Here is a 23082-nt window from a genome sequence, read left to right on the forward strand (position 1 = left end):
CTATCCAAGTTAATCATATCATGAAATCCTATCACTTTATTTTAATTTTTTTATTACCAATATTCCATTTTTGGAGGCTAGAACATGCATGATATCAACTACCTGCTTAAAAATATTGTTCTCTCCATGCCGCCACACTTATCAGAATAATTAGGTTTTAATCATTATGATTTACATATTTTATAGTAATATATTAATACAACAATAGTATAACACTAAAAATATAATGACCTCATGATAATCCACTGAAGATCAAGAAGATTGAGCTAAAATATTGATATAGATCTTTGCAAGGAAAGAGCTAAAAATGATTCGTATTTCTTTCCTACACTTTCACCCGACTCTTTTCATATATAATAGAGCTCAAATTAATGAGAGATTCTGATTGAAATTTTGTATTTGAATATGGCATACTATATTATTGTCATTCTGTTAATTCATTTTAAGATTTTACTAGCTTCATTTGCTCCCCATCTTCCTCGATTTTAATTAGCAACCCTATCTAAAAAATCCAATAAACTACTTTAATGGGAAATCTTTTATATTTATATAGGAGTATGAGGCGTATCAAAATATTTCTAATTAATCCATTGTTTGATAGAATGTACATTAAACTTGAATACACTTAGTACGTATAATATTTAAATTTTGCACTATTAAAGTTTTTTTTGAAATAAAAATTATCTATAATATACACCATAATAACTCATAAGTAAACGACTTTAAATCAAGCTAAACCAATTTTTTTGCAATAATTTTCAGGATGAGTTAACTAACTATACCTTTGTAGCTACTCAAACAATTTGAGGTTGCTTAAATAAACACCCCTAAAAGAGAAAGATTAAAGTATTAATATTCTGGATGTAATCATTGACTTTCAAGTATTTAGACATATAAACATTTGGAGCAATCTATGAGACAAAAATGACATATCCCAATGAGGATATATTTATCTCTCTCATCATATAAAATTATATTTAAAGTGGAATACTTTGCTAAGTGTCAACATTTGAACCATCATTGGCCCACCAACATATGTCCCCTACTTACCCAAATTATTATGTCCATTCAAATAGTACTAATTTTATTTTGATTTTTTGACCTTTCTATTTAAAAACTTATTGTTATATAAGTTGATCAATTGAAATGATTATATTGGATGTATTTCCTTTTCGTACTAATTAGATTTTGGTCTAGGGCAACAACTTATTGTTAGATTTTGTATAGTCATCATTTGATGCTTCATTTTAGTGGGAACTATTTATGCTTTGTCAATTTCTAATGGAAAAGTAAATAGTAAATCCATTAACTGACGAAAACATAGTACAAAAAAGTGTGCACAAATGATCGATTTATCTAAAAAATGAAATATAAAATCAAAATCAAGCTACAACTATCCAATTATCTAAGTCAAACTTTACCAAAAATTAAATTATTACTATTAAACTTCAACAGTTTGAGTTACCATCCAAATTAATACTCATAAAATAGTTGTACCAAAACAATCCAATCATTTAAAGAACAAGAGTGCTGTAATGGAATATATTACAAATGCCAAAGTGCCATAGAAATAGAACCACCGTAATCCAAGAAATGGAGCTAATTAAGTAGCATAAATTGGTTTTTTTCATAAATTCTTTTGTTTATTTTATGCAACACTTTACATCCTACTATAAATTTAGGTACTACTTCAGGCATTCAAACAATATAAAACAACTATTTAAAAATTCCTATTTTTATTAAAGCTTCTTGATATCAATTTTGGAGTAAAAGTAATAAAGAATTTTTGGTAAGTTACAGAATTGGAATCAGATTACTTTCTCGGATAGAATTCAACAAGCAAACAAATACTACATCCTATGAGTAAGAGTATTAAACTATTGAAAATGGTGTGTTGGCCTAATGTTAAAGTAGTAAATGAGTAAGACCAAATGTCATATATTCTAGTGCATCTTGATGCAAGAATTAAAATTTTGTGTTTATTTATTCAATAAAAAAAACTTCAGTACTTTGAACTGTAAACAAGTGTACAATTATTGAGAAGTGAGTGGTCATCTTTATCTAAACCAATGTGGAAATATACCCTTTCTAGTACAACGCCCAATTAATCATTAGTTCTTTTATTATGTACCTATATAGATTGTCCTTTAAGACAAATCATGAAGACCATTTTAATTTTTTATAATTACAAACTAGTTGCAATAATTGAAAATAACTCTATTAATAAGAAAGAAAATAGAAAATAAATGTTGTGACTTGTGATACTATCGATTTACCACTCAGATAGTATATGATAATGTCGATAAAAGGGTACTATTAGTTTTGGAAAATAATTTTGGGTTGGGCTAATTAATTAAACTGGTCTCATATCCCTACTGTATTGGATCTTATAATTAAGGCCTTTAATACTTGGGCTTTTGCACAGACTGTATGTTATTTTATCTTTAAACGCCCCAATATAAAGTTAAGATAAAAAAAATGTTAATATGAAATCATCTCAATCTTTATAGTATTCCATATATTATCAATTTTATGTTGATATTATCATGATTTCAATTTATATCAATTTTATTATTGGGTTTCAAATTTGGATAATAAATCATGAAGTGGAGCTAGAGAGTGACGATTTGTTCCAAGTGTGGTGCACCTTTTTTATTGGTACAATAACGCATCATCCTCCAAATCACCATGTGACAATTCAATTGCTCAATAAAGTGTCTTAGATAAAACTTGATGCAAATTGAAATGATTACAATATCATACATGGATGCTCAAAAATTAGATGTAGACATACATCTGGCTTTTCATCGTATATTGGACTTTGCAATACAGAGAAAATAAAAAAGAAATAATTGGGATTTACCTCTACTACTACTACATAAAATGAATAAAAATATGGTGGCCTATTTACACTTAGGTGTTGTTCAGTTTGCAAGATTGTATCCGAGATTAAATTTGTAGTATGTTTGGTTCATGAGATTCAACCCCACAACTCAATCCTAGGTGGATAATCATGAGATAATTAGTCATAGCTAACCCCTATGACTAAAATAATCTCACAACTCAATCCTAGATTGTATCTCGTATTATTTTATCTTGAAAACCGAACACCACCTTAAAAAACAAGGCTCTTCAGTGGGCTTCCATTATTTTTGATCCAATCAACTGTTATTGAACAAAGTTCTAGCTTGCCATCGACATCAATGTCTAGTGGCAAGGCTGAGATGTTATAAAATTTTCTTTAACACGAAGTGCGAAGAGTTTCGAACAAATGAGATATTATAATTGGTTTGATGGTGAAATTTTTCTAAGTGATTTGTCGAAATGATTCAAACACACAGAAGAATTAGTGTGACGCCGTTTGAGTGAGTTGGATATGTTTTATTTACATATTGAAATTATAATATTCAAAACGTTTGATAGATTGACTTGTCACTTCAATTTTAGTTGTATGATTGAGTTAATTGCCTATAATCACGAAGAATAACTCATTTATGGTATATCCCGAACCTTTCATATTTTTAACAATATATCACAAATTTAAAAAATTCTTACTTATGAAACAACTTATCTGACAATTTTTTTACAAGTTTTTTTTGGCTTAAAACGATGCCGTTCACGTCGTCACATTAATACACATGTGTGTCACTATTTATCTAAAATCTAAATCACCATACTTTTACATCTACGTACACCAATTCAACATAATTTAGAAAATTGATCATTCAAATTTAGAAATGTACACAGAGACTAGAATATAATCAAATCACATAATTTTACAAGGAATTAATCCATTGCAATCTTACCAGACATATAAAACGTGGGAAAATCATTATAATGTTTTAAATGAGAAAAACCAAATTGATGTGTCATACACAAAAAGGGGGACATAGAGCGTGAAAGAGACATAGAGTCATGGATTTTATTAAAAACTTCACACATATATACATGTTAAAAAAAATATCTCATACTTATATTATAAAACTAGATTATTATTCAATATAAATTATAAAATATAGCTAAACAATATATATTGTACTACTACACTGCATCTTCAAAGCTCATGTGATTATTAAATTAAAGAGTAAAGTCTAAAATTGATCCATTTGTTTGCCTTAAAAACTTTTTAGTCTTACTCTATATATTAAGTATGTTATCCTTTGGTCCCAAATAGTCAAACGCAATTTGACCAAATTAGTGATTTGACTTTGAATCTAATTAACTTGATTAACCTTATTAATTATCATTAGATTACTCGTATTAATATTAATTATGTTAATGGAGTTATATAGATGCAAACTAAGAGTTTGAATACCACTAAAAGATTAAAATTCTAGCTAATCTTTTTTATACAATTACTTTCACTACAAATTAATTAACTTTTATATGTTTAACTACAATATTTTTCATTTCTGATAAAATTATAATTTTCAGCATAGTCCAGCCATATGATTGTGTTAAGTGACCTACCCATTAATTAATGCCATATGATCTATTTCTCCATTTTTAATTTAAAAATTTATAGTGCGTGTTTTAATTGAGAGGAAAGCTTTTATGTTTGGGCTACAATGGCCCAATCACATCACACTAGTAAATTATATGCCCATTTCTGGCCCATATTAAGTGAAATTCTATGGTTTGAGATTATATATCAATGACTCACTCCACTACTGCATTGGACATGTGATTGTGATGATATATATTTCTCTCTATATCACTCAAATTTAAGCTCAACTCTCCAATTAAACACTTGTGCTTTGCTTCACCTTTTTCAATTTAATAGGAGTATCAAATAGCCTAATTGTTGCCATGGATGACCGATTGATCAAACCAATTAGGGCGCCGCTGCTGCTGAAGGACCGTCTGCTCGAAGACATGAGCTCATGCTCATCCAACGGCTTCAAATCATTCCCTCGCCGCCAATGCTGCACCACCGTCAGATTCCGCCGCCGCCAGAAAGCTCGCGCCGACTTCGTCAAACCACCGGCGAATCCAGCTCTCTCGGCTCTCCAGAGCGTGATCACCGCCGTGAAACGCCTCCATTTTGGCGCCGCGGAGAAGATGAAGAAGAACGATCTCAGCAGCTCGTTTTTTCTGTTCTGGAGGAGGAAGCCGGAGAGGAAGGAGATCGGACGGTGGAAATCGTTTGAGCAGCTGATGAAGGAGGACGAATGGCAGCCGGCGGAGGATGGTAAAATTAGTTGCAGCACCGATTTCACTGCGTCGGAAGGCGGTAATTCCTCTTCAAATTTACCGCTACCCCTCAAAAACGACGTCGTTATGACGCCTGATCATGGACTACAGATCACGAACGACGAAGAAGCCGATTCAACTACGTGCAGCGGCGGAGGCTCAGATAACAACTCTTCTACCCAAACAAAGGTTTCAAACTTTTACTTATCAATTAATTTACATATACTAACAATTATGGAGTAGCAATTAATTAGCCTTTTTATAAAGACAATTACTCCGTATTTATTTATTTATTTCGTGGACGTAATGATTCGACATTCCGAGTTATTTGCCTTATCAATTAAATTGAGTTTCATAGTAATATTTCTAACAATATAATTTCATACTCTAATACAAAAAATACCTCAACAGTGCTCCATTATAGCTTTTCTTTACAATATGAAGTAGAAAAAATGTACATAATTTGGACTTTGGGGGGATTATTAAACTTGTTCCGCTATTTTTAGCCTTTTGTTTTTGTCTGTTTTCTATTTTTATTTGTTTAGTTGCTTCACAAAAATTAATTAGTTAAGGGGTCATAGTCTGGTGACGACGATAGTTAATTTTATTCGTCGCCAGTTTTCGTTGAAAACAAATAAGTTTTCTCTATATATAATTGAACGAGAACCGTTAAAACCTATGAATGAAGTCTTGAATTATTTTTTAAGAATGGTACTAAAATTTATTTGTGAAGTTGAATTTTAATTATCGACACCCTATGATTGTTTAGATCATATAATTTGCTTTCTTTATTCGGTAGGAGAATTGGTATACCATACCTGTAACTGACGAGTATTAATTATTATAATAAGTAGAGTAGTTAATCATTTTATCTTGGTTTGGTTGGCTTTATATTTTATATTTTCAGAATAAAATACCATATGTGGCCCAACATATTTTAATCTTTCTTTCTTAAGAAGTAAAGATTGGATGGTGTGAATGATTTATTTATTGTCAAAATGCCCATGAGGTAAATTAATGCAATGCCTTTGGAAAGAAGTTCCAAGTTAATTAGCATTTCATTATGCTTGTATAGTTATATAGTAGTATACACTAAAATGAATCTGAATGAAAGTGTTTTTGTTCCAAACTCTAAGTTGCAATGAGATCACTACTTTTTTTTGTCATTAATTGATTGTTCTCTTATTTATGTACTAGTACTACAATTTTAGATATAAGGCTTTGTTTTGCTATTATCAACTGTTTTTGTATTGCTAGCATATCATTTATTTTAGATTGAGAGTTTTGTACTAAAATAACATTTTTGAGTACATTAATAATGTTTATAGGAGTTGAGGGAGGCCCCTACAAGTGTAGATGGACTTGACAAAGAAAAAGCTCTTCATTTATTAGACATTATTGTTGTGAAATGCAACTTCTCAATCAACAAACTTTGCCCTTGGGGTAGGGAGGGGTCCAACTCAACTCCCTCTTTGTTGGATTGGACATACATTTCTTAATTTACTAGAATGTCCAAGATTGCGTTGTATGTAGGGAAACAAACTTGAGTAGTGTCCATCATAGTAATGGATTCAATAAATATTACCTCCATGATTCAAAATGCAAATTTGGCTTATGTAAGCAACTAACTATTGGACTTCTTGGGATGAAGGAAATGAATGTGTGTGTTTGTAGGGCAGTGTATGTGTTAGTTGTTGGTTTATTTCGTTTGGTGTGATTAGAATTAATTATGTTTAATGTGTGGATGAAATACAGAAGCAATGGACAAGTGATCAAGAGAAGGAGCAGTTCAGTCCTGTGTCAGTGCTGGACTGTCCATTTGATGAGGAAGATGAAGTTTCTTCACCTTTCCAGCATAGGCTCGCTCTTATGGAAGGTGATTTTCTCCCCTTCCTCTTTCTTTATTCATCGAGTAATAATTACACATCGAAGATCATGTGAGTACATACAGTGGCGGGCTTAGGGGATGCGGGAGGGGCTCGTCCCCCTAGACTGCTAGGACAGCCTAATTTTCTCTTATGACCAGTAGCAACCGCAATGGACGCCCCCTGATCTGCATAATTTTTTCAAAGATGTCGAATGACGTTGTTTTGAGTGTGTTTTTCAAATTTAAGTTGTGAAATTATAGTTTTTACCTTAATAAAAAATCCTGCGTTCGTCACTTCAGACTACAAGTCATTCCATCCAATAGATCCGCCCCCAAAATTATATTCGGAACCTATTCAGTTTAGGCTTCCCATGTGAAATTTTCAGTGTAGAAAATAAAAGACATAATTGTGATATTTTATATGGATGGAACATTTGTTATGGCCATGTACAATGCTCTTGTAGATCCAACGAAGTAGAGGTGTGAAAATGGTGGCTATTGTCAAGAAACTGATTTAAAATCTTATATATATAGCTTGTTTCCCAATCTCTTAATTAATCTTTAATTGTGTAGGAACTAGGAAGAAACTCCTGAAGAAGATTCAAAGGTTCGAGTGCCTGGCGAAGCTCGAGCCCCTAAATCTAACTAGACGATTTGAATCACAACTGGAATCAGATAATGAGTTCCTAGACGAAGAAGAAGTAGGAGAAGAAGAAAGCGATGATGAAAAAGAAGACGACGAGGAGGCACTTGAATTGCTTGATCAAGTGAATACAATCATGCCATCTTATGGCCTAAAATTCAAGGCAGATAAGTTGATGTTAGATTTCTTCAGAGAAAGGATATCGAATGATCAAGACTGGAGACTTCTTGAAAAGCAACGAGGCGAATCCTTATCTCATAACGCGTTAGTAGAGATTGCTCGAGGCTGGATGGACGGGCATGACCCCCTCGGGTTGTTCATGGAGAAGAACAGGAAAGCTTATGTTGAAGACATGGAAAATGGTGGAGAATGGAAGAGATTGGATCAAGAATATAAGGAGGTGGGAATTGAGGTGTGTGATGCCCTGTTGAATGAGGTGTTGCTAGAGATCATGAATTAGGAAAAGATACCAAGGTAGAAATGAAATAAACATAATTCAGTTAGATATGAAATGATGTGGTTTCTTGTCAAATGTTCGTTTGTAGGAGGAAATATGATGAGTTTGATAGTTTGTATTTACTATATTTTCTCAAATTTAATTTTTTTTCCTTAGGCCATGGCTATAGTTTGACCAGCTTGCTTTTCAATCCCTTGTTGAGAATAATTTTAGTAGCTAGTAGTACTTGTTTATTTCAATATTTAACCTTTTTTATTTTATTTTAATATTTCAGACGACTATAATTTTGTGCATGAACTACTATTAGGAAATAGCATCACAGATGTAGTAGTGGTTTGGGATTTTATACTGGCCTCAGAATAATATTTTTAAATCCATGCATGGGATATACCATGGGCCCTTCCAGAAAGCCCATTTTGGGTAGTTTTTGGATCAAACTACAAACATCATGGGCCTTTAAAAAAGCCCACCTCTCTTGGTTGAATTTCTCGATGTTGAGTTGCATGCAAATTGCTCGAGCAAAGTCCATGTCCTTTCTTCCAGCTTCAATCTGCTCTTTAAATTCGCCGCCGTCCAATTTCGAAATCCGAGGCACCACTTCGTGTCGAACACTTGTCGGCGTTCGATATAAGCTCGTGTTCGCCAACCGTTTGCTCTATTGTTGTATTGTGTGTTAAGTTCTTTACTCCACTAATTCACGAGGCTCCGAGGTTTGATTAGTAATACAAATATGATCTTGGGTCATGTTCTTCCTTCCCCACCGAATATCGAATCGCTATATGTATAACATTGAGACCAAAGTAGTCCACGTGGATTGTTTGTGTGGTATACTAGTTAATTTACATAGAGGGAACATCTTTTTTAGTACACCAACTATCCCAAATAAACAAATTTGGTTCGTATCATTTCATAATATCTTTTAAGGTCCATCAACTCTAAGTTAATATCAATTCAACTACTTTTTAGCTATTTCCTATATTTTCATGACCAAAGTACCCTTAAGGCCCATGGTAGCAATTCAATTTATTTACCCTCTCATTTTCATTAAAGTAGTAGTATGTAATTTGGGATAGTTGATGTACCAAAAAATATGTTCCCTCTAATTTTAATTTCAATATAAAAATATCTTAATGATATTAATATTCCATTACTATTAATTATTTACGTTTAGTTTTACTTATTTGTAATATTTTAACTCATTGTACTATATTTAATATTAATATTTGTATATAAAAGTAGTTCAATTTATTAGATGAAATATTAAATTTTCAATCTTAAAGCTATACATAAAATATGTTATTTTAAGTATAAGAAAAAAATTGATAATTAAAAATAAAATATAATTTATTAACATACATAGAATCTTAAATAATTCAAAGAGCTAAGTTTTATTTTATCTACTCTTAAGTAGTAATTGTAGTCTAAAAAAATAATTGAAATTATCAATAATCAATTTAATAAAAAAGACAATGACATTCTTAGTTGAATATATGATTAATTTAAATCTATGATAGTTTAATTAAATAAAAAATTAATAGTTGCTATCAATTATTTGATATCACAATGTCGCGTCTTAATATTATCATTAGGTCATTCACAACATCATGAAACTGTTCATAATTCTCATATCTATTCCCTTGACTATTCGTGAATCATATTTTTTCTACTTTATTAAATTTTTATTTCAATGTAGTATATATTATATATTATGATTAACTTAAATTTTCAGTTTAATAAAATTACGAGATTCATTAAAATAGAATATTTATCTTAGTTTTATTTAAATAATTGAGAATATAACCATATAAAAGTATTAACTAGCACTAGAAAGTAATATTATAGTATTCAAATAAGGTATGGTATATATTAGTAATAATAGTACAAGATCAATTAAACTTAATCTCAAATAAATTAGAAGAAAGAAAAAAAGTGGGTGAATAAATAGACTTTTTTTATTAACTCCTATATAAGGGAGGAAATTACAAATAAACTCATAAACGATAGGAAGAAATTACATGTCAAGATGGCTCGAACTCGGCACCTCATGCAATAATGTCTAAGCTCCTAGCCGCTAGGACAAAGGCTCTGGACTGGATTAATAAATAGATTGAATTGCCATTAATTTCCTTAAGGGTACTTTGGTCATGAAAATATTGAAAATAGTAAAAAAGTAGTTGAATTGATATTAACTTATAGTTGATGGACCTTAAAAGATATTATGAAATGTTACGGACCAAATTTAATCATTTGAGATAATTGGTGTACTAAAAAATATTTTCCCTCATTTACATATTAATAAAGTTTGCCCTTCATTTTGTCTGACTTTTTAAGAGACTCTATAGTGGTTCCACATTTTATCACATGGTGAATCTCAATTTATTCATTGGAGGAGCAACGTCTCCGATACTAAGAATTGCATTTTGTTGTTCATTTTGTAAGAGGCATGATCTTAAGGTGAAAGTATGATTACAATTTTTTTTTAAATGTTACCTAACCTTTTGATTTGGTGTGATTAAGATTACTTCCCATTTTAATTGATTTGTCCATTTTTGTTTTAAAATAGTACTCTCCATATTCTTACTATTCCAGCATTTAAGTCGAGAAATCAAAGGTTATGATTCAACAATGAGAATAACATTTGGCATATGACTTGGACTGTCAATAATTATTAATTGGTATATAAATTTCTCTGGAGTCTTAGCAGATTCAACAATTGCAACTAATAATGTTAGTTTATTTTGTGAAATTTGTCACAATAACATCAATTATATACCAAAATGTTTCTAGAATTAAAGGTCTCAAATTACAAAAAATATTTGATATCAAAAGATTAATAAATTAAAAGATTTGAGTATTGTTCTGTCCAGGTTTGAAAAATGAAAATGGTGCTATAAATGTAATATAGCTATTAAATATATATCCAATCAAACCTTTTGAAAAGTATAAGTGATTTTCGAAATAGATAATTTTATATAACTGAAAACAAGGCATGAAAATAAGGAATCGGTTTGGATTTATTCATGATTGCCAAAATCATTAATTTGTGACGCACAAAAGTACTAGGATGAGTACAAACATTAAAACACGAGCATAAATAAATTAAGTAATGAATCTTCTTTTATTTAATTTTCCAATAACGGCAAAGATTCTTGGTAACTACATTATTTCTAAATTATTCAATCATTCTTTCCGAAGTTTTTAAATATTATAAATCTCAATTTATTAGCTCTTCAAGATTGATAAATGATTTTAATAATAGGTATACTAGTATTTCCTTATAAACATGATCTTTCATTCTACAATATATTTTAATTTTATAAATATATTTTGTTTTTCCAAAATCACACTTACTTCTGTATAATCTACCAAAAACAAACAACTTACTTCATTAAAATCTACATCAATCAAATACTACTCATATACGGATACATAAAAAAAATGCAAAATAAATTTCAAATTCGGGACTTTAATAATTCTTAGAGGTATTTTAGTAATGCATAGTTTTCATTTTGTGACAAATTCGTCCATTTTGTTTTACTAAATGAGCTTAAGGTCAGATTTTCACAATTCGATCAATTGAAGTCTTTTGCTATCTTATGAGTTATCTCGACGTCCTCTCATATTGTTAATTTCATTATGAGTTAGTTTCAAATTGTAAAATAAACCATCGAAAAATATGAATTTAATCGCACACACAACAAAATTGATGAGAATGATCAGTAACTCTCGATCAATAATAACTCTTGACATTTGACGAAATCTGAATTTAAATTCTAAGCTTGCAAAAAGAAACACTAAGTGATAGGTTAAAAATAACAAAGAAAATATCTAAAAGTTAGGTATAATCTACAATAAGGTCAAAGCATAGGATATATAATTGCAAATATCTCATATTCGATTTACCACCTTTATTGACTTTAAATCTTTAATACATATATAATCCTACCGTTTATTAAATTTAATTAAATGATAATTGAGTCTTAAATCTTTAAAATAGATTTAGTATATGCTGTGGCCAACTTCTCTCACACTGACCTGCTCTCCCTTCCATTCTCTCTCACACAGTCACACACACACTGACACACTTGAATATATATGTAAGTGTATTGACGACGCAAAAGACGCGCACAGATATTTATATTCACACACAGAGAAGAAAGAAGAGAACAAAGAAGCGTGTGCCAAATTTTGATACTTTTCTTGCGCATACAAAAGTCCCCTTTCTTTAGTCTTTTTCATTCCTTCCGCCATTAGAGACAGGAAGCCCATGCAACGACAAATGCTCTCTTGCCTCTAAACTATTTATAAGCTCCAGTCTTTATTCGTTTCTCTTCGATCATAGATGAGGAAGGAGGATCAAGCCAGGTCTCTGTTGGGGATTTCTTTGACTGGCAGGCCCACGTGGCAGCAGTTCTTGATTTGCTCTTCTGGGTTCTTCTTCGGCTACCTCGTCAATGGAATTTGTGAGGTGTGTGTGATTTCCTTGGTTTTTTGTTTTGTTTTTTTCGATGGGTTTGAATCTTGGGTGAAATTGGGTGGAATTGATTTCTTCTGTGATTAAAGAAGAAAGAGGGATTCTTTAGATTGTGGAATTTTTCGTTGACTCAAAATATCTTGAAGAGTGTGCACTATGTCATTTGAATTGATGAATTTTTATGTTGATTTTAGTTGATGAAATGCAGATCTAATTCAACCTCTGTTAATGGTGAATAAGAAAGTTGACTAATGATGGAATTTCTTATTTTTTGTTATCCAATTGCAGGAATATGTCTACAATCGCCTAAATTTCAGGTTTGGCTAAGTCTTAAATCTTAATCTGACTTTATCAAACCGACGCTTCAAATTTAAATTTAGATTTGTGAAATACGGAGTATAAAGATATTTAAGAATGAAAGAGACTTAATATGTGATTTCTGTGATGGTTTTTGCAGCTATGGTTGGTATTTCACCTTTGTGCAAGGCTTTGTATATTTGGCGCTTATATACTTGCAGGGCTTCACCACCAAGCAAATGGTGAATCCGTGGAAAACGTATGTGAAGCTCTCGGCTGTGCTTATGGGTTCCCATGGATTAACGAAGGGCTCGTTGGCTTATCTTAATTACCCGGCTCAGATCATGTTTAAGTCCACCAAGGTATAAACCTTACAAACTCTTAATCTGTATTTAGTTGTAAGCATTGTTTGCATTTTCACTTGTGGTTTGGTTGGTTCATTGTTGGTTACTATCTAATTATGTGTTACAGGATAATTCATTGATTAGTTCATTGTTGGTCACTATCTAAGAAGATGGTTAGTTTGATGTTAGAGTTTAGGTACTAGTTGTTTTGATGTTACATTTTCAGTTTCGATTTGGTTGATGCATCACTTGTTACTGTTTAACTATGTGTTATATCACAATTCATTGATAGAGACTGTTTGGTTTTGATTGTCTTCTAGTTGAGTTGACTAAGAAAACGGTAGTTTGATGTTGGAGTTAGGTCTTGTTGTTTTGATTGCTAAGCATAATGAACTGTTACATTTTCAGTTTTGATTTGGTTGATGCATTGTTGGCTACTATCTACCTATAGGCTGTGGCATGGTTCGTCGTTATAGTCTGTTTGGTTTTGATCACTTCTAGTTGAGTTGACGGTTAATTTGGTATTGGAGTTTATGTTCTGGTTGTTTTGATTGATAAACATAACAAAATGTTACATTTTCAATGGTGAACTGGTTGATGCATCACTCGTTACTGTTTAACTATGTGCTGTAGCATAATTCATCGTTAGAGACTTATATGATTGCTTCTAGTTGATTTGACTAAGAAGATGGTTGGTTTGATTTGGAGTTTAGGCACTAGTTGTATTGATTGCTAAACAAAACGAACTCATACATTTTCCGTTTTGATTTGGTTGATGCATCACTTATTACTTGAACATTACATTGTAGCATGATTTGTCTGTGGAGAGTCTGGAAACTGTTTGGTAAGGGTTAGTACTAGTTGATTCTACTAAGAAGCCAACTAATTTCTATGTTTTAAGTTAGTTGATTAGCTGATTCGATGTTGGAGTTTAGGTGATCCCTGTTATGGTGATGGGTGCATTTATCCCCGGGTTGAGAAGAAAGTATCCCATCCACGAGTATATCTCGGCTATCCTCCTTGTTATCGGCCTAATTCTCTTCACCTTAGCCGATGCCAACACTTCCCCCAACTTCAATATCATTGGCATCGTGATGATTGTGGGCGCTCTAGTCATGGACTCATTTCTAGGGAACTTCCAGGAAGCAATCTTTACTACGAATCCCGAAACAACCCAGGTACGTATGAATTTGTTGTACTTCTCTCACGTTGCAGCAGTGACGAGAAACTGTGGTCTTGACTACGTACATTGGTTCACAGATGGAGATGCTATTTTGCTCGACGGTTGTTGGCTTGCCTTTCCTATTGGCACCCATGATTTTGACTGGAGAGCTGTTCAGGGCATGGAGTTCTTGTTATGAGGTTGGTAGATTCATTTAAAATTTTCATGAAACTTTTACCTATTTTGTTTTAGCTGAACTTTGAATAAATCAGTTTTCTTGATGTATTTGTGCAGCATCCTTACGTCTACGGAGTGCTCGTGTTTGAAGCGATGGCTACGTTTATCGGTCAAGTCTCTGTTCTATCACTCATCGCCCTTTTTGGGGCTGCCACCACTGCTATGATAACCACGGCGAGAAAGGCCGTGACGTTGCTGCTGTCGTACCTGATCTTCACCAAGCCGCTGACTGAACAGCACGGCTCGGGGCTGATCCTGATCGCCATGGGCATTGTGCTGAAGCTCGTCCTCGACAGTAAACCCGTGCCACGTGCTGCTCGGCCGGATTCTGCCCCCACGCAGGGGCGATTCAACGGGCTGAAGGGAAGTAGAGAAGATGGAGAGGAAGAGGAAGATCAAGAGAAAAGGGCAATGGTTTAGGATTCAAGAATTGAATTTTAGTTCATTTTTCTTCATTTACTTGTGTTTTTTGGCTTGGCTTTGGCGAGTAGAGAAGTGCAAAGTTTATTTACTGCCAATTTTTGGGTTTTCTAATTTAAATTAAATCATATATTCATATATGTGAAAAATGTAAAATTCAGAAGGAAAGATTCAATAAGTATATTTTGACATGGTTGAGGCTTGTACTACAAACTCCTTTTCCCATCATAGCAAAAATACACCAACAAATGGGCATCATATTAGCATGCACTCAAGAGTGTGATGCTATAAAAAAGTGAAATGGTGATATACTAATTAGAGTTTTGGTTAATTTGATTACAATTTATAAGTTATTTGAGTTAAAATTTCTTTTTGGTTATAAATATTTAGACGCATTTCTATAAAATTGTCCGTCTATTCATATCAATCTAATTTTGAATTTCTCATTAGGTCACAAATAATTAAGGACTTTTGAATAATTTATTTTTCCAAAATATCTAAGTAGTCCTATAAATTTAGGGAAGAAAATACTCCAAAAAATATGTTCTTCTGTATTCGGTGTTTCCTGACTCGTTTAACCCTATTTTTTTTCATACGCCGAGACCGCTAAAGCTGAGATGTTCATGAGAGGGACGAAGCGAGCAGCCATATCCGAATCCACTCAATTAGTAAGTTTGTGTTCTTATTGTGCAACCTCTTTTGATAATTTAATTTAATTTAATTTAATTTAATTGAGCTTGTTTTGTTGTAATTATTGTAATGTGCAGTCGGAGAGCAAGAGAGTCACAATGGGGTCGCCGCTTGATGCGCTCAAGCCGGATCAATCGAGCCCCCAGCTGCCGTTAGATGCAAAGAGGGCTGAATCATCAAAACAGCATGTGAGAGCTCTCAACACCCAGTTTGCAAGGTCCTACATTTTATTGTTAAGTTTGTATTTTTTTTCCTTAATTTTTGCGACTTTTTCAGTATTATGCTAGTCTGTATTGAATTAAGTAGCTGTTATGTTGCTGGAGCTAATTATCAGCCTGCAGGTCAAACTAACCAACCGTTTCTGTTAGTTTGTTTTGTTATGGTATAATTCGTAAGACTGATTAGATTAGATTGGATGAGAGGAAATTGTTCGTGCAAGGTGGTGGCCGGAAGTGTATACTAGTAGATAGAGTTCATTCTGTATTTGTGGAATTGTTATGCTTGAAAGCGCTGAACAAACTAACAACGTACAATTCCTTGTTTCGAATTGAAAATCGGTAGCAGTAATCTAGACAATTGTGACAAACTTTAAGCATTGTTGTAGTTTTGTCATTTTTTTTAATTCTTGTCTCTTCATCTCTTGCTGCATTTCAAGTTATGAAATCAAACTTATGGACAATGTTAAGTTGCTTGTATCCATAACTCAAATTTGCATATGTTTAAGCTTGTTTATCTATGTAGTGTTCTTGGTGTATAAGCTGCCGGGATGCTTGTCTCCATGTTTTTCTTTGCATTGAATGGTTCGAACTTTGAAGTATGCTTGCTAATATGCATGTCTTTCTCTGTCCAGTTGGGTGCAAGCTCAGCTACAAAACCACCCAGATGAGCTTTGGGAAGATGGAGTTCAGGACTACTTAAATCATGCTAAAAGCATCATGGTAATTGGTTAGAAGCTCCTTACCCTGTTAGGTCATATTACATGTGTCTTGCACCATTTCCCACATACCTCTTGTCATGGTGAAAGAAGAGTCTGATTCCTATAAAATTTTAGTACTTTGTATATCGTTCAGACGTTTCGTGGGCATATTCATGAGATGTTGAATCATTGAGCTAGGTTGTTTGGGTGAAATTTAGCAGTAGCACCTAGGAAAAGAACGGAGATTCTCCTGGTCATCAAGTTTCAATTCTAATATGCATTTAAAATTTACCAAATTTGTTGAACTCATGTATGGTGCCTATGTAATTTGAGTAGGCATTGGAGATTACACATTTGATTCAATAATACAACAGGTTGCTGAACATTACCTGGAGGTTTAACCAATGGAATGTTTCTCTTGCATCTTGAAAATAGATTTCCTGTATGCTGTCAAGTAGCCTACTCAATCAAGTTGTAACTTGATTATTGTTTACTGGAAGTTACAGAGAATTTTTCCTCCAGGGATGGGATATCGGTTATTTCGTCGTGTGTATGACGTATTAAGAGGATAATCCAAGATTAAATTTATCTAGCATTTGAACTCAAAATATTTTTGGATACTACATTTGGCATTGATGCAAATTGCATGACATTGTTTTTGTTAATCTTTTGGCTTCAATTGCAGGACAAATTTGCTGATATTGTTAACTGGCTGAAGGCAAATGCTGCAAAAGGAGAGAGTCCAGGCGAGCTTCGGTGTAATGATGCTCAAACGAAACCCACATCAGATGTTGACAAGAGCAGTCATAAGTTAGTTTTGGGAAAACCGGGATTCCCTTCATTTTCGTCAGCTTTGACACCAAGTTCTGGTAGTTGGAATTTTGGGAATGACACTCAATCTAAACCTGCATCTGGAATTGATAAAAGTAGTCAAAGCCTAGTTTGGGGCAAACTTGGGATTCCTGAATCTTCTGTAGCTACGACACCAAGCCTTGGAATTTCGCCTCCTGCAGACGCCTTTAATAAAAATTCATCTTTCTCGTTTGAAGGTATTCGTATTTGTGATATTTATGAAGTTCTCTTACACAATTTGCTCTATTTTACTAGAACTAAATGTCTCTGTATTAGGTGCTTCTAAACCTGCATCTGGAATTGATAAAAATGGTCAAAACCTATTTTCGGGCAAACCTGGGATTCCTGAATCTTCTGTAGGAACAACACCAAGCTTCGGAAACTGGCCTCCTGGAGATGCCTTTAATAAAAATTCCCCTTTCTCGTTAGGAGGTACTCATGTTTGTGATATTTATGTAGTTCTCTTACTCAAATTGCTCTAATATGCTGGAATCAAATGTCTCTGTATTTGGTGCTTTTTTGTTATTTTATTCTGACAGGTGTCACATGCACTATTGAGCTCCTTCTTCACATATTTGTGTCAAAGTACTTTTATTCCGTGATAAGATGTGAAATGAAATGGAAATGTGTCATTTTTTGTGCGCCTCAAGTGTTTTAAGCAAGCTGTAGCATGCCCTAAGTGAAATAATAGTTTAAATAGATCTATGCATAAAAAAAAGGATGTACCAAATGGTAACTCAAAATAACTATTGAACCTTTATTGGCTGAAGGCAATATAGTATCTCGCATCATCACATACAAAACTGTTGTAAGTTAAGAAAATTTTGCAGTGCATCATAACATCTCATGTGGAAACAGTTAAAATATAGTGGAGTATATTCTTCCTGAATCTTTTGACCGGCTCTGCATGATTTATAAACCTGAAGATATGGTCTTCAGCCGACTCTTTCAGGAATGGGTAATCTTGATTGAACCTATCTGTTTAAAATGTCATTTTGGATGTATTTGTTGATAATAAATCGAATATTAATGTTCCCTCTCATGATGAAATATGCATTACGCAGAACACTTTGTGTTCATCAATTCAACAATAATTATATAATCCGTCTTTGTATCATCTAATTCCATTATGACTCACCTAAACCTTAAACCCTAGTAAACCCTCCCCTCATGATAAATATGTTATTTGTAATCCTGCTAACTCATTTGAATGAAATCTGATTTTGTTTCCGTGTCTTCCAGGAAATCAATTGGCCACTGGAAATTCAAATGCAGTTCCATTTAGTAATGCAACTTCTGGAGAGGCTGATGGGGGTAAGAGGTGAACTTAATTTTATGATTAAGTGGTTCTCAGTAAGATTATATCTGCTTATATAATTGCACATTGTGATGACTCATCACATATAATAAGGTTGGACATGTACCAAGATATGATATGCATTTTCTTGCCATTGTTATTTCACATGATTTTTCTTTTCCTTTTCCCCCTTCTATGTTTCTTCTCATCTCTTCATTTGAATTAATGATTGTGGAGAACTCAGACCCTCCATGTTTCTGGTAAGGACCAGCCATCATGCATTACGCACACCTAACGTGCTAAATCCCATAGTTTATAACTTGGACTGCATTATCTACTTCCTGACATCATCTTATTTTTAGGTAGATAAACTTTTTTGTTAGTGGCATTTTCTATACTGACATCAATGTTGTTAAATGGTTGTTATGACCATTGACCGGTGGGTGTGGTAATTTTTGAGGTTTCTGCCACCACCACTACTACTACACTGTGCATGTTAGTTTTGATGCGGTGGCTTGTGGTGGCTGTCCTGGTCATGGCAGCTATGGCTGTTTTAGTGGATATGGTGTTGCTAGTCCAATAGGAAAAGAAATTGATATCTGGGGCAACCAACCGTTGACCCATTCCGACCAACCCATTGAAAACTTGCCATTTAGTTTGTAAGCTGTATCACAACCTCTCTCTCTCCCCCCATTTATGACTGTGGCTCAATGTGTTTAAACTTTAAAATTTAGTTTTATATTATCTTTATCATACCTGCCACATTATCTGCCTTTGCCTAATGGTGAGTTTTCGCCGCCAAACTGTCATAACCCACCATCTGCCATTAGCAACATTGATTGACATGAAAGCAACAAGTTCTCGTTCCTCTATCATAGAATAATGGCGATAATATTCTTGCTATTTACTTTTCGAGATGTTTGGAGTAAGGTTGCATATGCCGATTGCTTAAGTGATTTACTTTGTTTCCTTGTGTGGTCTTATGAACTGCAGATGAGGATGTGGAACAGCCTGGCAGTCCATCTGTAAAGAAAAGCCAAGAGGAAGGAATTGTTCTCGTTCATGAAGTAAAATGCAAACTTTATGTGAAGGTACGCCTGTGGTAGAAATAGAATGACCATCTTGTTGGAGAGAGATCATACAGGAAAGAACCCAATCTTGGTCAACAGAAAGAAGATGTCTTTAATACTGTTTACAGTCGCAACACATCTATTGAAGTATACATGCTTGCTGACAAGTTTCACATGCTTAAGGAATTTGCCTTTTGTTTTTTCCCCCTATCATCTAATCTTCTGACTTACCAAGAGGGATTCCTTAGGATCAAGTTAGTTCCATGAGTTATAAGAACTAAAGCAATTATTTCTTTAATATTTAATTTCAAATTGAATTGCCTTACTTGATGAAACATCTATATTGTGTTTTTTTTTGTTAAAACCTGATGAAGGTGTCTGGTCACCTATGATTAATACTCTAAAAATATAATTTTTGGAACTTACTGTGTAGTGCAGAGTGCAGTTGCTAGTTGTTTGTTCACCAACCCGTCTATAAGACAGAGTTTACATATTTGAGCTTTTATGCCCTTATGTGCTATTGCAATTTCATGAATCTGTCTTACAATATGAACATATTATGCTGTAGAAAAGTCTTGAATCTTATTTTCCTTTTCTGGTTTCAGAAAATCTGAAATGTAGCAATATTGCTACGTATCATTACATTCTGATGAAGTGAAAAGCTTTTGTTTTTCGTAAAGATTCTTGATTCTCTGCATTATACATTTTCTTCAATGAGAGGTGATCGGTGTGATGTACTAACTTCCAAACTAGATTATGATTGATTTATCAGAGAATTTATGCTTCTTCATGCACTCTTTGTTACCAGTCAAGTGATCCAGAAGACAAAGGTGAATGGAAAGATAAAGGTGTGGGCCAACTTAATATCAAATGCAAAGAGGGCATTAGCAAGGGCACCAAGGAATCTAAACCGGTCATTGTTATTCGTAATGATGTAGGTTCCTTAAGATATGCTGATAATCCTTCACTTTATTCGATTATTTAATTCTGGTAATATGCATTTTGTAATCTTGTTTCTCCACACGCCATTTGATATTTTACGTGTAATTTAACTGGAAATTATCCTTAATTTTGTTACTTTTATGTTCATATATACCTGCAATACTTAGAGAAACGGAGAAACCCTGAGCAATTTCATATTTCATGGAATATTACTAAGTTTTTTCAATTGAGATTGTTTATTAAGTCAAATTTTAGAGGTAGTTGGTCTGGATAGTGGATACTTGTGTTCTTGACTGAAGTACATATGTGCTGATACACTTTGACTCAATTTAAGAATTAGTCGACATGATGACTGCGAAACTTGAGACTGTAAGTCTGTTGATCGTTCTGCTCACAGCCTTCAATTATTGCAGGTGGGAAAGCTGCTGCTGAATGCTTCTTTATACCCAGGCATCAAAACAAGCAAGCAAAAAAATTCAGTAGTAGCAATATTTCATACTAAGGTAATTTACTGCAGTTTGGTTATCACCTTTGTTCTCTGCTCTCTCTCTCTCTCTCTCTCTCTCTCTCTCTCTAACATGTGTTTTATAAATAATCATTATTTTGTGGCTGGATCTTTCTGATATATTCGTTCTGTTTATTCCAGCCTTTTATTTTCTAATAAAACAAAATTTGGTTTGCTCCTGCTGCTTATAGCAAATGTATAGATATATATGGATGAACAAAAACATCTATATTGATCAACTATTAATATTTTACCCAGCAAACTATGGATACTTTCTCAAAGAATACTATGATTATATGTTATCATTGGATGAGTGCTACAATAGCATACTGTTCATATCCGTGCATTGCGTTGGTGCTACTCTAGCAGACCTTCACTATTAAGTAGAGCTCGTTTATGCATCATAATGGTTATCACTAGTGTTTTGGTAGTGCCAGCTAACTAGGTTATTGGTCAGAGTGGGCCAAATGATCTTGGCCAAATACTAAGTCCATTATGAGCTGGATCAGTAAAAAGTTCATAATTGCAAGATATGTTTGCCACCATAAATTTGTTGATGAATACGTTAGATCTCATTAGCAATATAAAGAATAAGTTGATTAGGTTCCCTTTTTTTCTGAAGGCTGATGATGATAACAATGATGCTGTCATTGCACGGACCTTTCTGATGAGAACGAAGACAGAGGAGGACAGGGATAAACTTGCAGCTGCAATTCAGGAATATGCTCCTGCAGGCTGAGATTCGGAGAAATGCCAAGAAAACATTGTGTGTTGTACATCTAGCTGAAGATCTCACCATTCTGCGTAAATGTGGTACAACGGTGATGGTCCGTATTTAAAAGATGTGTAAAACTAGAGGATTCCCCAAAATTCTGAAGGCCGTAAACGCCCTACAGATGATCGATTGGGTTGCTTGCACTCTGGATAGCATCGAAAGTGGTCAATTCTCGACGATGCTACAGAGTAACATCCAAACCCTAAAGACTTTTAAAGGGCATAGACTTTTACTCCGGAGAGGTGTATCTCCACTGTAGCTACATTGTTTGCTTAAGCTTTGAATTGGGACTGTGTATCATCATGTATTAGCTTTTACGACTCTTTTGTAATGATAAAGTGCCAATTGGTAATTTTGTGATATTCTTTTTTAGAGATATCAGTATGATTCATTATTTGTCATTATTTAGAGACATTAATGTATTTGATTTATATTTGGGGAGTAATTTTCAATATCAATATATTAGATAACATTGCCAAGTATATGATGCGTTTGTAGTCCAACGGTTAGGATAATTGCCTTCCAAGCAATAGACCCGGGTTCGACTCCCGGCAAACGCAGAATTCTACATTTTAGTGTATATTAATAAGTTTCTTCATTTCTACTACAATGTTTCTACTAGGTGAAATTAAATGTTTTACATTCAATGTGTTTTCATTTTTATGCATTACAATTTAGATGACTATAAAGTACTCCATACATCAAAAGAATGTTATATTTACATTCAAATATATTTTTGTTACTATAAAATATTTTATCATCAGTGAAATGTGACATCTATATCTAGGATGAAAGGATAGTAACTACCACTGGTCATATATTTACGATTATTTCATCGCCATTTTAAATGAAATGATGATCACGAATTTATAAAATTAATGAATGAATCTACATTTATTTAATTATAATAATAAAAGAAACTAGTATTTGTAGAGTTAATT

The 23082-nt window shown here is 33.2% G+C and overlaps 3 protein-coding genes and 1 non-coding gene across 5 annotated transcripts; all 4 read left to right on the forward strand.

The window, feature by feature from the left end:
- The first annotated feature begins 4592 nt into the window (after window positions 1-4592).
- LOC121800382 lies at window positions 4593-8320 on the forward strand. Its single transcript, XM_042199953.1, has 3 exons — window positions 4593-5382; window positions 6949-7069; window positions 7634-8320. The coding sequence occupies exons 1-3, from the start codon at window positions 4810-4812 to the stop codon at window positions 8161-8163; spliced, it is 1224 nt and encodes a 407-aa protein (XP_042055887.1). The 5' UTR covers window positions 4593-4809; the 3' UTR covers window positions 8164-8320.
- Window positions 8321-12241: 3921 nt separating this feature from the next.
- LOC121800130 (UDP-galactose/UDP-glucose transporter 2-like) lies at window positions 12242-15285 on the forward strand. The gene is made up of 6 exons (XM_042199705.1): window positions 12242-12628; window positions 12923-12951; window positions 13092-13293; window positions 14211-14453; window positions 14536-14637; window positions 14732-15285. Exons 1-6 carry the CDS (start codon window positions 12503-12505, stop codon window positions 15092-15094), a joined length of 1065 nt encoding a protein of 354 aa, XP_042055639.1. The 5' UTR covers window positions 12242-12502; the 3' UTR covers window positions 15095-15285.
- Window positions 15286-15590: 305 nt separating this feature from the next.
- LOC121800128 lies at window positions 15591-22503 on the forward strand. Of its 2 annotated transcripts, none has more exons than XM_042199703.1 (10): window positions 15591-15762; window positions 15862-16001; window positions 16635-16722; window positions 17386-17749; window positions 17829-17984; window positions 18795-18866; window positions 19843-19940; window positions 20728-20853; window positions 21275-21364; window positions 21989-22503. In XM_042199703.1, the coding sequence occupies exons 1-10, from the start codon at window positions 15712-15714 to the stop codon at window positions 22103-22105; spliced, it is 1302 nt and encodes a 433-aa protein (XP_042055637.1). In that variant the 5' UTR covers window positions 15591-15711; the 3' UTR covers window positions 22106-22503. The 2 variants fall into 2 exon arrangements, with proteins under 2 accessions (XP_042055637.1, XP_042055638.1); XM_042199704.1 differs by having other exon boundaries at window positions 15603-15762; window positions 15862-15972.
- A 126-nt stretch (window positions 22504-22629) lies between these two features.
- On the forward strand, window positions 22630-22701 carry TRNAG-UCC. Its single transcript has one exon. It is a non-coding gene; the product is annotated as a tRNA-Gly (tRNA).
- Window positions 22702-23082: the final 381 nt, after the last annotated feature.

Source organism: Salvia splendens, chromosome 4 (assembly GCF_004379255.2).
Source record: "Salvia splendens isolate huo1 chromosome 4, SspV2, whole genome shotgun sequence".
In the NCBI taxonomy this organism is placed as follows: domain Eukaryota; kingdom Viridiplantae; phylum Streptophyta; class Magnoliopsida; order Lamiales; family Lamiaceae; genus Salvia; species Salvia splendens.